The sequence below is a fragment of the Blennius ocellaris genome (genome assembly GCF_963422515.1).
Source record: "Blennius ocellaris genome assembly, chromosome: 8".
Classification (NCBI taxonomy): Eukaryota; Metazoa; Chordata; class Actinopteri; order Blenniiformes; family Blenniidae; genus Blennius; species Blennius ocellaris.
In genome coordinates this window covers 11,028,721-11,042,909 of record NC_137657.1, presented here as the reverse complement: position 1 = coordinate 11,042,909, position 14,189 = coordinate 11,028,721, and the positions used below count along the sequence as shown (strand labels likewise).

Genomic DNA, 14,189 nt, shown 5'->3' with positions numbered 1-14,189 from the left:
GCTGCAGGACTGCAGGTGTAGCTTTGCCTCCTACTGAAGGCAGATCGTTGCAGGCTGTTTCGGTTTGGTCTGCAAGAGACTGTTGATGTGAACAGACTGTTGCTTGCCTCCTCGGCTGGACTATGCAGAACACGAGATGTAAAAGGGTGTCCGAGCAGTTGAATTGAGAGCTAACCTGGTGCATGATAAGCCCCGATAAGGGAGGAAATCCTGGAACATAACACTTGGCTGCTTTATATCATATGCGCCTGTGTCAACACTCTTCTCTCAGGTAAATGACTATAATCTGGGCTTGTTATTTGAACCAGGCAGTAACACATTTACAGGGTAAGAACGGTTGTGCGTGGAGATATTTTCATGAGACATCACAGTGGTGGTTTTAATTGAGCTTTTCTAGCTGGGTGAGTGAGTTCATGTTTAACATCAACGAGCCTCCAGCACCATTCAGGGAACCCTGGGTTGGAAGTTCAGACCTGACCAATCAGATTTTGTTGCCATCTCAACAAGCCCACCGGTAGTCGTCATCAGCCAATGACCTACATTCTCCGGTGTTGCATCACCACCGTGCTACTGCAGTGTGTCACTGTACCAGACACAGGCAGCATCTCAGACTCAACCTTCTACTATCTAATGGTGCTCTAGAGAAAAAGAAAAAAAAAAAAAACCCATCTTGACTGAGGTGGGCAAGTTTAGGGAACACACTTGAACCAAGGCAGGCTCACTTGCTTTAGCCATATCAGGAGCCTCAATCAAGAACAGGCACACCGCTGCCAGCCCGGTCTTAAAACACGAACTTTTTCTTTCAGTTTTTCTTGTCGGTGTCTAAGTACACAATGCCTGGCCTCTAAGCCATCCATAGTCCTAACGTTGGAGAGACAGGGCTCACCGTTAATTTATTAGACCGGGGGACTGTTAAACAGGGCAGCCTGGAGAACGGCCGAGCAATCGAGGGAGGGGGAGAGGGGGAGGGAGAGATCATCTGGAAGCGGAGAGAGGAAGTGGTGGCGCGGGAGAGGGCGGAGGCGTTAGAGAGGCAGAGGTTGGCCGAGTACATTGTGTGGAGGAAGAGAGAGGACTTCCAGGATAAGAAAGGAGACAGAGAGAAGGGAGTCAAGAGTGCCGAGAAAGGGAAAGAGGCTGCGCCAGAAGTGATCTGGAAGAGGCGAGACGAAGAAGGAGACAACACAGGGAGGGACAGAGCAAGGGCCATACAGAAAGGACATGAAAACATCTGGAGGAAGAGAGAAAGGGAGTAAAAAAAACAACAACAAAAAAGGCGACAGATTGGTGAAGGCGTTCCACATGACGAGTAGGTGTTAAAGAAAGTGTGCCGTCACCAAGAGTGGAGTCTAGCCATGCATCAGTAAGCGTCCTCTCTCTTCTTTAGCAGTTCTGAGCTTCGTTCAGCTCTGCAGGTGCTCGCTGCCGCGTCGACCAGTTGAAGCCGTGTATTATGTGTGCGTCGCTGCTACGTTAGTGTGCACTGCCCCCTTTGCAATCCCCTCGCCGGCTGCTAATAGGATTTTTATGGTCTCGTGTCAAGAAGGGGGGAGCTTCCAGGGGGGGCACTGCTTTTGACACGTGCACACGGGCGTGCACGCCAGCACACATGCACGCACCGATGATCTACGGAGCGCTGTGTGAGCAGGGAAAGGTTTATACGGCCTCACGCATGTTGACACATCACGTACAAATGCGCACCCTTCAGCGCAGCGAGACACATGTGAGGGGGCGGTGAGAGAGAGACAATCGCTTGTGTTGATTCTCCGTGGTGCTAGCAACTGCTGAGTGACTGGCCCTCACTCAGAGACTGTTACGTTTATGTGAGCTCCTCACAAATATTGTTTTACATGATGGCAGAACGCCAAGGTGAACACTCCGAAAAGACCTAAGAACAATGTTTCTCCTCAATCCTTGGGAACTCGACGAACACTGGTGCAAATTCGAACTGAACTGATGACATCATGAGCCGGGCCGGTGCACTAAGAAACTTTTTTCCTCTACATTCTTCCATTAACTGGGACACCCCGCTTTTCCTCTGCGCCTTTTCTCATCCCGCTCTCATCGTGGATGAAGCCGTTTGGTGTTGGCTGCCTGGTAAATACTTGAGGACAGACCGCCAGACAGATGGATGCGGCTCTTATACTGAGGGAGACAGACAGATGGCTGTGTGTCCTTTTCGAGAAAAACTTTGAATAGCGAGAGAAAAAGACTTTTGATTTGGATCACTAGAGCCTGTGTGGACTTGTGCGGATACAAAAAGAGACACTGCAGATTAATCATGGAGCTCGTTCCGAAAACCAAGTACACCCACTTTCGGAGTGAGTCGCTGAGCTCAACTGATGAAACAAACTCCAATCCGTCGTCGTTCCCGCCGTCCAGCCCCGCCACTCCTCTCACTCCCTCACCCGGCTTGCCGTCTTCCATGTCTTCTTCGTCTCTCACGCCCATCTTGCCACCCGCCTCCCCTCGCCCGGCTGAGAACAGCCCCACCACTCTCTGCTCCTTCTTCCCCAGGATGGGGTCACTTCGTCTGGGCGTCTCTGCAACTCTCCTCCCCGGACTCAAGGCCTCGAGCAGGACGCAGCAGCCCGCGCCCCCTGTTGAGTCTTCGGGGGACGACAGGAGCAACTCCAGCTCCTCCCCTCCTCTCCATCACCCGGTTCCCCTTTTAACCGCTCCTTCTCCCCCTCCTCGACCTCCCCTGCAGGACATGAACCGGCTGGGAGGGGCGTCCAGGAGGGCACGGGTGGAAGGAGGGCAGCTTGGAGGGGACGAGTGGACGCGTCATGGCTCTTTTGTTAACAAGCCCACCCGCGGCTGGCTGCACTCTGACAGTGTGGTCAGCACCACTGGTGTTTCCTACACTGTGCGGGTAAGTAGCACCTGCCTAAAATACAAATACATTTGAACCAACCGTATAAAACTTTTTAGGCAGAGCGACAAAATATTGAAAAGTAAGAACACTTAAAGAAGCTATTCCATGGAACCGTAAATCAGTGTTTAGTGTGACCACGCTTTTCACCAAGAGCATTCAATTCTTCAAGGTGAATTTGGACAATTATGAAAGAAATCACGCAGTCAAAGTTGTCTGAAACAATTTTATTTACATTTTTTGATAGAGATTGGCTCAAATCCTTTCATTTGTTCAAGTAATTCCAAACAGCCGAGAGATCGTGACTCTTTGGGGACCAGACATTTTAGTGAAAGACTCCTGCATCACATTTATTTATACACAAAAATAGTACTCAATGACATTTATTCTGCTACAGAGTGAATGTGGGACCAATGAATTGCTTGCTTGTTATTGCATGATGGACTGGTAGGATATCTTCACACATGCTTAAAACCTTTGCAAATGCACTGTATTTTATAATCATGCATCTCTTTGAATTGAATCGTTACGCTTTTTCTCTGTTTGTCCGACATTAACTTGTGGTCTATCCATTTCTTGAGCAGTACATGGGCTGTGTCGAGGTGCTACAGTCAATGCGAGCGCTGGACTTCAACACCAGAACTCAGGTCACCAGGTGAGATCACACACTTCACATCTGCTGCTCTCTCGCGCCATGTGCCCTCATGTCATTTCTGTTTCGTGCAATGAGGGGGTGTGATGGTAAAAGTGTGGTTAGGTATAGGGGAGCGCGAGCTGCCTGCACTCCCACAGGCACCGCTCACCTCTCATATGTGTCTTTGTCTGCTGGCTCGCGTTCTGTCTCACTTCCGCTCTGTTTTGTTCACCGACCGACTCCTTTCTGTGTCGGTGTCTGCTCGTGTGTGCACGCACACGCCTGCCGCTCTCTTCGACCCCTAAATTAGAATGTTCTGGAATCCTCGTGGTTTCCCCCCCCCTCTGGTTTCCGTAGGGATGTTTGTTTGTGTGGCAAAGATGAGCGCTGTCACCAGGGACGATGAATTCTATCTCCCACTGCCAGATCTCATTTACACCACTCAGAAGTGAATCCGGGAAGGTGTGGGGCTTAATGACATGCCATTGTCAAACATGCATGTTTTTATGGTTTCAGGGAAGCTATCTCTGTAGTGTGCGAGGCAGTACCCGGAGCCAAGGGAGCCCAGCGCAGGAGAAAGGTAGGTACTACACAGACCAGCACACGCCCTGACAGAGCATTATTTATTTATAACGCTTAAGTGGACAGCAGTGGGAGGGTTTTCTGGATAAGAGCTAGATTTAGCTTGATTGTCCAGCCCGTGGTCAATTGGCTATTCAGTGACATGCGCTCTCTCTCTCTCTCTTTCTCTCTCTCTCTCTCTCTCTCTCTCTCTCTCTCTCTCTCTCTCTCTCTCTCTCTCTCTCTCTCTCTCTCTCTCTCTCTCTCTCACATACACACACAGAGAGATCTTGATTTAGGCTGATTGTACACTCCTGTGGTTAGTGGGCTACTCGCAGGTAATTACCAATCACTCTCTGGCCTCTCTTTCCCCTCCCTCCTGTCACAAGGGAGGCTGAAGAGATGGGCTAGAAGCTTGCGTGGAGCCAGCGTCAGGCCAAAGAAGCACTCCGGATTTGTCGACAGTCTGCCGTTTAAAGACCCCATGTGTCTAGGCACTGTATTCCTGTAAAACTTAAAACATCCGCCAAAACGGTCCATAAAACAGGTGGCTAAATCCAGTCGCCTGCTGCTATCGCAGGCTTTGACCAAGGAATGTCTGGCAGTGGCGCGCGCCAGACAAAACACAGTTATAAGATGTAAACGAGAATAGATTAAACTCCGCTTGTCCCTCTGATTTGGCTGGACTGAGGTTAATGTGGCCGGAGCGTGTGCGTCCTGTCCGGACAGAGCTTTTCTCAGAGCATACTCCAAACACTCTGGAGCAAATATGGACGAAAGCCACGAGAGAATGGAGGATTGGAATAGAGGAGTTGGCATGATAATGCTGGCATGGTCTGTGTGATGCTGTTGGCCCAGCCTGCAGTATGTGAACTGTCCTGCCTTATTCCCCCGTTGGTCACAGTTGGCCTTGGAGACAGGATCACTTTCACAATTGCAGCTGTTCTCCCACTCCCACACGCACAGGCATTTCCACACAGACTCATGGTCAGGCAGGGAGCACTTAGTGGACCCTCATGCAATGTTCAAGTAAAAAAAAAAACAACAACCAAAAAACAACCTCCTGTGTTGCTTTCTATTTGTGCACCTTGATTCCTCCTCATGGCCTGCATCATTTTCTTTTGCAGCCTTCCTCCCGCTGTCTGACGTCCATCTTGGGGAAGAGTAACTTGCAGTTCGCAGGCATGACAATCAGCCTCACCATCTCAACCAGCAGCCTCAATCTGCTGGCCTCCGACTGCAAACAGGTTAGACTGAACTCCGCTCCCGTCTTGTTCAAAACTCTCCGTCTTCGGGAGACGTGTACCTCGAATCTGACCCCGTGTCACCCTCTCATTGTTCCGGCTGTCTGTTGTAGCCAGAGGTGTGTTTGGTATCCAGCGTGCACTGAGCTCGTGCAGTTTATTGGAGCAGATTAACTGTGAAGAATTCTCTGCTTGAGGGATCTCAATTGATTTTATGAAGTCTAATGACTTTCCATTATCAAGCAATGTTAAAATTTGCTCCATGAAAAATCCCAGCTGTATTTTGTTCTATATTAATAATCAGTGGCCAAACTATGCAATGTTATTGTATAACAATAACCGACTTACCTCTTCATTTTTGAGGGAGTAGCCAGATGTTTCAGATACTGATTAAAACATCAAGGAATTTGTTTTCGAATCTTAATTCATTCCATTGTTTTTGTGGCTAAGTCCTTAATCCAGTGTGCGGTGTGATCCTGCGGAACATTTGGGGAATACCCAAACAAATTTCAAGCTACTCTACTTTGTTTGCTTCATTTACTCTGTATGGCGCACAAATCGCTCTTATTGTCTTCGTTCTGCTTCACCACAGGGCAGGATGTGATCCTCCTCTCAGACCTCTAATGAGTTAATAGCTACTGAATGATGTTTATCTTTGGGGAGATGGCGTGCAGTACTGTAGTGCATCCACTTTATAAAGAAACATGTGCAGCACATTTTCTCATTCACAAATAAAGACTGACATGCAGACCACACGTCCTGCACGGCGCATTAGCAAGTGTTGGTGCTGATATTGATCCAGTGTGGGCGGTTGTTGCAAACTGTTAAAAAGGTGTTCCATCCATTGTCCCTACTTAGGGTTGTTTTTTTTTTTATCTCTGCTGCTGTTGATGGAGCTTACTGGAGGAAAAAAAAAACACTTTTCTCAGTAATGACTCTACATTTGTCACTTCGTTCTCATGCTTTCATATCACTTCCCACATACTCCATGTCACCCATGTGCTCTCCTTCCTCTCTTCCTCTCTCTCTCTCTCTCTCTCTCTCTCTCTCTCTCTCTCTCTCTCTCTCTCTCTCTCTCTCTCTCTCTCTCTCTCTCTCTCTCTCTCGTCTCCTTTCTTTTTCTCCACAGATTATTGCCAATCATCACATGCAGTCCATCTCCTTTGCCTCTGGAGGAGACCCAGTGAGTCACCCAACCCTCTCTCCCTCATCTCAAATCTCACTCTGGCCATTTTCCATCTTTCTGCAGCTTGTCCGGTCTTCCTTCCTGTCTTTCGTCACTGTCTGTTCCCACAAATACGACTCGCTTTGTTGATGCCTCACTGGTTTGCGGCTCTACTCGTCTAAAAGTGATCTAATTTCTTCCTCTCAACTCTTTTTCAGCTTCATGCATGCGTCTTAACTTCTGCTTTAACCAACAGACTGCTTTGCTTTCTGTTTTTCTTCTACTTCTTTCTCTTCTCAACCTTTATATCTTGAACCTGCCCTTCACTTTTTTTTCCCTCCTATCGATTTTTCCCCTTCCCCTCCTGCCCTAACTGTCTTCCCCTCGTCTCGCTCCCTCAGGATACGGCTGAGTACGTAGCATATGTGGCCAAAGATCCAGTCAACCAGAGAGGTGAGCAAAATCAGAAAAATAACACCTGCACCGGAGGAGCATCTGCCAATATCGATAAATGTTTCCCTCGTGTAGAGTTCACGTTCATCGCATGGAGAAAAAAATGAGCAGCAACCATCAGTATTAAATGTGACCGAGTGTTTCCATGAGAAACTAACAAACGTTGGTGAATAAATCAAAAAGCTTTTTTTTTTTTTTTAACGGCTTTACAGAACTAGTGTGTGGAGCAAAGAGAAATCCTCCATATTTCAGTATTTCCATAACTGCTCACATCCATGTAAATGTGTTTATTCATGCTGTACAGATTTTGTGTGCTCGTCCAAACTGAACGGAGACAAAACATTCTAGCTTGCATACTCTCATTTAATTTTCCTCAAAATGTGAAAAAATTTACACTTTTTAAATCACTATTTGTCACATCCTTTCAGACAGTATATAATTAGAGGACATGGACTCGCTCGTCATTAGACATTTCTACTCATTTGCCAGTTTGATTTTAAAGAATATCCATGGAGGTACACTTTTCTGCTCTGCCTGCTGAGTACTTGGCTGCATACTTCATTCAAGGGCATGTTGCAGCAGCCTCCTTATCAGTTGTTTGTGCCTCCTCTTGTGCAGCATGTCATATCCTGGAGTGCTCAGAGGGTTTGGCCCAGGAAGTCATCAGCACCATTGGCCAGGCCTTCGAGCTGCGGTTTAAGCAGTACCTAAAGAACCCTCCCAAACTGGTCACACCTCACGACAGGTACAGAAAAAGAAATCCCACAAAAACAAAGAGCTCGTTTGTGTGTCGTCACCCACGACGTGCGTGTGTCTGCCCTCCTCCCTCTCCCAGAATGGCTCCATTCGATGGCTCTGCATGGGAGGAAGAGGATGATGAGACTGCTCCACCTCCTGAGGTCCCATACTATAATAACTTCCCTGGAAAACAGCCTCCCCCTGGTGGTCTGGTTGACATGAGGACCCGCCCAGGAGCCACGCTGGTAAGAAGGGCACTCAGACACGCTTCAGCAGATCCTCACACTGACACGGCTGCAGTCAGTGGATGAAACTACTTAAGAATCTGCATTTGAGTATCATAAACTTAAGGGTGCTCAAGAGTCGATAGGACTGGTCTGTTTAAGAATCATCCTTGTTTGATCATTTGAAGCGCCCATTAATTTTTAGTTATAGACATGACGGTGTGGCTCCTTATTTTGTTTGTCTGGGTCTCTCTTTGCAGCCGTACGGACAGCCAGGTCAGAATGACATTCACAAGCAACCTCTGCCACCTCTTCCACCTCTGCCAGGTGAGCTCGGTGTCCAGCCGTCAATGTTTTCCTGCATGTGTGCTTCTTACTGAACCGGACAGGGAAGGGAAGGGCTGTGGGTATCGCTCAAACACAAAATGGGAGGTTTCTACTGTTTCATCTTCAGTCATTTTATCAAATATGTTTTCTGTCAGCATGGAGTCATTCTTTATTGCTCAGACAAATTCTGTCTTCGTGGTGATGGGAAATCGTGGTACAACTCAAAATGAAAGGACATTTTTCACCCCGGTTAAGCACTCGCACCTCTGAAAATTCCATTGTCATTGAGAAGTTATTTGTTTTGTCAGTTATTTCTACACTCATGCCATAAAAACTAAAAAAAGTATCCATGTATTAAATCCAGCATGTTCCTCTTCAGGCTGTCTCTGAGGCCACCATCCTGTTGTTATTCAGAATCCATCATAACCCAGAGACCAGACTTATTTTCTTAAAAAAAAAAAAAACTTCATTCATGGTTCTTGTTTCTGTTTGTTCTGTCTAAGCAATAATTATTTTCTCATGTTTTTTTTTTTCCCTTTTTAGTTGGTGCCAAAGAAGGGGCAAGGGAAATGTTTGATGACCCGTCATATGTCAATGTGGATAAACCCCGTCCCCCAGCTGCAGCCAATGGAAATGCTCACAGAGACGCGTTTGACATGAGTAAGTGTAGGTTAAATAAAAGTCATGTTAGCTGTCATAAATCTTTGTAATAATATGAGTTGAAACAAAACAAAAGTCATAAATGTTTTGTGATTTCTAATGTGTGGGTTGTAATCCAAATAAATAGCAATTGCAATTTGTTTTTCTTTTTTTTTTTTTTTCTTTTTTCTTTTTTCACCATCTCAATAGAATAACAATCATTGGCTTGGGTGATGAGCAGAGTAGTTTGTACTTTACATTCCACATGACTGATGCTAATTGAAGACCGGAGCTGTCCACAGAAGGCAGCCTCGGAGGAAGATAAGGAAATTAGAATGTCTTTGTCCATTACTGAGGCATTTTATGAAGCGGTATTGGATGACTGCATAAAGCTTTTCATATTAAAATCCCAGACCAGAGTCCATGTGCATGTGGTGCACTTCAACACTATTTCTGCTCGAAACAGACATGCAGACATTTGTGAATGAGAGGAGATATGCTCATATTTGTGGATCTAAGCAAGTATGTTTTTTTTGTTTTTTTTTACAAGAACCACTGGATGATGCTTTGGGAGTCTCTGGTTCAGCAGCACCCTCGCTGGTACAGCAGCTGCAGTGTGAAACCTGGTTCCACGGGAGCTTAAGTCGCAGGGAAGCAGAGAGGTTGTTGACCCGGGATGGCGACTTCCTGGTACGGGAGTCTGGGACCACGCCCGGACAGTATGTTCTGACAGGACAGCAGGGAGGACAACCCAAACACCTGCTGCTAGTCGACCCAGAAGGAGTGGTGAGTAAAAGAAAAAAGAGATTTCATCCGGGCATGTTTGTATGCGACTCTCCAACAAATGTTTTGTTTCTGTTTTGTATTAGGTGCGTACAAAAGACCATCGGTTTGGGAGCGTCAGTCACCTCATCAGTTACCACATGGACAACAGACTTCCTATTGTGTCGGCCGGGAGCGAAGTGTGTCTGCAACAGCCAGTGGAGCGCAGGGCCTGACACTGCACACCAATGACAGACTCCACCAAAAATATCACGCACCCACACGTTCATGCTAAGACACACACACCGCAACACTACACTTACCATATCTGCAAGAGAATACATGGACACGCGCATACATAGCAACGTAAAACCAAAATGAAAACAAACAAAACAAAAAAATAGCAATGAAAAAAAAAAAAAAGTTGTGCAAAATCACTCGCTGCTGTTGCCACATTTTCTTGCCCTTTCTGAAAGCCAAACTGTGACCCGCAGTCCCTCCCTCACCGTCAGTCGCGTCCTTGCAATGCAACGCGGACAAGCACTGCTGCAATTTTCTCAGCCTACTGTGAACCAGGGAGGAGCCCTTCACAAGTTTCAGAATGGGGGCAGGAAAAAAATGCAAATGTTTGTTTTTCTTTTTTTTTTTTTAAGAAAAAAATATATACCTGATTATGAAAAGGAATTAAAAAAAAAAAAAGAACAATTACCTATCCGTGGTGTAAATGTTGAACTGAAGCGTGTAGAAAGGGACATGAATGGTGATCTTCAGTGCTTTTTAAGCCTGGGCTTTTATTTGGAAGGAGAAAATGGTTCTCTCTTCGGACTGTCGCTGGAGAATTTTTGGCAAAAACAAACGAGAGACTGAACCAGGCTCAAACCTAAACTCTCCCTTCAAGGACCGTTTGGAGCGCCTCAGCAGCGAATGCGACTCTTGACACCATCCTGGCTGGCGAATATGCATTACGAAGTTTGCTTCCAATCTAATCAGGAGGGCCGCCCCACCCCCAGCCACTCCCCTTTTTGAGGACTTTGACCCTTGAAGGAAAGCCTGTATGCAAAACTAGGACTGATATACCAATGACCATCATATATGTTGTTGTTTTCCCGGTTTTTTGTGGGGTTTTTTTATGCCTACTCTCTTGAGCACATCTCTCATTGGACGTTCTGTGTGGAGGAGGATCCAAACAGCTGTATCTAGCAAATCCCTTTGCAAACACAGATACACACACCTTCGCCCAACACACAGTCTGAACCACACGGCATGCCAAAGAACATGAACTTGGTTTATAATGGAAAAAAAGGAAGCTGTGACAATTATGTCTTGTGTGCTTAAAGGTGCAGTATGTAGAATTTAAGTAATGCACTTTTCTTTTTTCTGCATTTGGTGGCAGTACAAAGTCACTGCAGTACCTGGTTTGTCTTCAGTTTTTTGTTTCCGTTTTTGTTTTGTTTTTTATTTTGATTTCATTTGTAGTTGTAAATTCTAAGAGCTCCACCCTCTGTTGTGTTTACTATTCAATCTAATCTTTTTTTCTTATTTAACTGAGGACATACTACCTGCTAGACTTACAAAACAGTACAAAATAAAAGCATTAATAGAATTACATCAGCCGATTTCATTAAGTTTTAAATAAAATTAAAAGGAATACATACTGTACCTTTAGAGCATTGGGTGAACTTGAAATGTATTTTAAAATGGATCTTGTGTTGAACAAAGAAGAAACTCGGTGATTGTGCCTGAATACATCAACTAAAATGAGAGTTTTTCAAAGTACAACGATGTCACCAACAAACATGGTAACTTGTACCTTTCGAGAGGCATCGACCAGATCATTATGACCTTTTCATTAACAACTTTGTACGCGTTTGCCTTGACAATCTCTGGGTGTAATCTTCAAAGAGTATTCAGCCTGAAAGCAAAGTAAGAAGAGCCTTTTAAAACGGTGCCCGATGAGACATGTGGAGCAGTCAAAGCAGTGAATATCCCTCCGCAAAAATAATGCAAAGTCTGTCATAGTAACTGGTTAGATCATTTTTTTGTGTTGTGATGTTGCTTAGTTTGTTTGTTGTTATTTGTTTTGTTTTTTTTATCATTTGAGGAAGAATCGTCCTTGTGTAAAAAAAGAAAGAAAAAAAAAAAAAAACGTTTTGTGAAATGACGTGCGTTATGCACGTCATTGTGCACGTCCAGGACAGGAGCTCTGAGCTACATGACAAAGGACCTTTATAAAAGCTTTCTGGAGCTTCAGAGAGAGAGAGGGAAAAAAAAAAAAAACTTTCAGCCAGTTATTTGCTCCTCGGTGCGCTGTCTTCACACACTTTAAAGGATCTGGAAGAAGAAGTTCACCCTGTGGGTTTCTCATCCTCCTCCTCCTCCGCTCCCTCAGTTCATGGTGGGTTTCTTTTCAACCTTTTTAATCGTGCCTTGTTTCTTCAATGCAGTCACGTCACTCCAATGCAGTCACCTTATGTACTTAACTCAAATGTAGTCAATGACGGGAGACTCGTACACGGGTCCCTCTGTTTAACCAACAGTCTGCAAAAATGACACTCCAGTAAACACACACACTCGGAACAGATCCAGTGATGGCAATCTCCTCGGATGCACACACTTGCATTCAGCTTCTTGTCACAGATACTTGATGTCACCATCGGGGCGGGGACAGGTATTTCCTGATCATCTGTAAATAACATAGATTTGAATTGGTCCTCTTAGTATTGGATTGTTTCTATTGTTGTATATTTCATGACTCAGTTGACAAGTCACAGATCCAGACACCGGAGCACTGAGGTGGCTCGTATAAAAGCTAATGAAACATGTCGACCCGACAGAATTCGTAAATCTTGTGAGAAGGGATCTTTCAGAGCTTCACGGTCATGAACGCCGGTGTGTCGCCCGCCTGCTCAGATTTCTTGCCGTTCAAAAAAAAAAAATAGGGAAACCAGAGAGAAGCTCTGCCATTACTGTGTGTACCTGTTGTATATGTGTGCTGGGAAAAAGAAAAATAGAAAAACCTCACTTGACCTTCTGTACCATCAGTGAACTGTACCTGTGTTATCCTTGCTCATCACAGTTGCCTTTGTTGCATGTTTAAAAAAGTAAAGAAAACCTTGTTGTTTGTTGTTGGTGATGGTGATAGTGTTAATTGATGCTGTTGTACTTTTTAATTTTGTCTTTTTGAAAGCCAAAGGTTACTTTCAAATTGTGTGCACAGATATTGATTTTTACAAATGTTTCTGTTTTAATACTTTTGTTTTGTTTTTAGGGAAACATGTCTGTTTACACCTGTATCTAAAAATATAGATTGCGTATATAAATACATATATCATTCACCTGTTTTTGAGTTCGACTCTGGCTGATCTCTGAGTGTTTAGCAAGGTTTTAGAACATTTTATTAGGACTCTCATGCGTAATGAAAAACCTAAATGGAAAGTGCTACAACAATCACACACTGCGAGAAGGCATGGTCGTTCTGTCAACGTACTGTCCTGCACAAAGAGCGGGGCGAAATAGAGGAGCCGGTGGAACGTTCCTGTTTGTGAACACATGAGGCTCTGGCAGTAGGGGGCTTATTCAGGGATTATTAGGGTGGAAGCAGGGTCCGTGTGTGGGGCGGCGCCATACAGAACGGCGGGCCGGTGTGATCGCGGAGGTTCAAAACAAACATGGAAGAGTCAAGAAAATGCCGGACGTGAAAGGAGGCAGACTGCAGTTTCCAGCGGAGGTCATAAGTGGAGGGTCTAACTGTGTCAGGAATACGGAGCCGACCTCAGCTGTTGCCCAGTCAGATCCCGTTTGTCACGCCTCAGCATCTACTCCCTCTCAGCCCCTCGCCCTCCTTCTCGCCTCTGCCTGGTCACTCCCTTTCCACTCCGGAGCCATGCACCCCCAGCGACCTCTTCCTCAGGCCATGCCCTCCTCCTCCCTAGGACAGCACCTGCGGGACATGGCTATGGGTATGGGGCGAGGCAAGAACTTCCTGGGTGGGAACTTTGCCTACGGCTTCATCCAGTCTGTGAAGGAGTGTCTCTATTTCCTTCTCTGCTGCTGGTGCATCAAGGAGATCCTGGACTGAGAAAATAAGTGGTAGAATATTGAGTTTCCCTGTCGGCTCCTTACAGTTTGATTTCAAATCGCTTCCGTATCATTGGAAGTGGAGTGTTTAATCAGTGTTGCTGACAGGGAATTGGCAGGTAAGAGTCTTGCTTTAGTTGATTTCTTTAACTCGAGTACATCGTAAACCAGGGGCATTAAGCATCACAGTCTGTGGGCCAAGGCTGGTCAGCCAGAGGGTCCATACCTGACTGCAAGGGGACCTAGCATACACTTCAACTCAAATCAAGCAAGAACAGCAAATTGAGAATCCCTCTGTTTTTGTAGAATTGCAGACAACACAATAGTAAAACTCAGAACTGAACAGAAATGTCTGGACGAGAGATCAATGAGGCAGCAGTGAAAGTTAGTTACCTTATTGTTGAGACAGTCATAAAAAGGCTTAATGAATCTTGACGTTGCCATGAGTTAAAGGTATTATGAATAATGTCAGGACCACTTTTAAATTTGG

General features: G+C 45.5%; 2 protein-coding genes across 3 annotated transcripts in view; both read left to right on the top strand.

Moving 5' to 3' along the window:
* The window catches only part of shc1 (SHC (Src homology 2 domain containing) transforming protein 1), a gene marked incomplete at its 5' end in the record, with an annotated part of 24,608 nt that extends 11,645 nt beyond the window's left edge, over window positions 1-12,963 (top strand). Inside the window, 12 exons of one of the 2 annotated variants that reach the window (XM_080501086.1) lie at window positions 2,711-2,875; window positions 3,460-3,530; window positions 4,026-4,089; window positions 5,198-5,317; window positions 6,444-6,497; window positions 6,881-6,932; window positions 7,551-7,677; window positions 7,768-7,915; window positions 8,155-8,221; window positions 8,765-8,881; window positions 9,411-9,646; window positions 9,730-12,963. In XM_080501086.1, the coding sequence (XP_080357212.1) occupies window positions 2,714-2,875; window positions 3,460-3,530; window positions 4,026-4,089; window positions 5,198-5,317; window positions 6,444-6,497; window positions 6,881-6,932; window positions 7,551-7,677; window positions 7,768-7,915; window positions 8,155-8,221; window positions 8,765-8,881; window positions 9,411-9,646; window positions 9,730-9,858 (1,347 nt within the window). In that variant the 3' untranslated portion in view covers window positions 9,859-12,963. Of the gene's footprint in view, window positions 1-2,281; window positions 2,876-3,459; window positions 3,531-4,025; window positions 4,090-5,197; window positions 5,318-6,443; window positions 6,498-6,880; window positions 6,933-7,550; window positions 7,678-7,767; window positions 7,916-8,154; window positions 8,222-8,764; window positions 8,882-9,410; window positions 9,647-9,729 lie in introns of those variants that run through there. The other variant, XM_080501085.1, reaches the window with a different exon arrangement.
* Window positions 12,964-13,493: 530 nt separating this feature from the next.
* Window positions 13,494-13,700, top strand: lenep (lens epithelial protein; the record flags this gene model as incomplete). The annotated part of the gene is made up of 1 exon (XM_080500333.1): window positions 13,494-13,700. Exon 1 carries the CDS (start codon window positions 13,506-13,508, stop codon window positions 13,698-13,700), a length of 195 nt encoding a protein of 64 aa, XP_080356459.1. The 5' UTR covers window positions 13,494-13,505.
* Window positions 13,701-14,189: the final 489 nt, after the last annotated feature.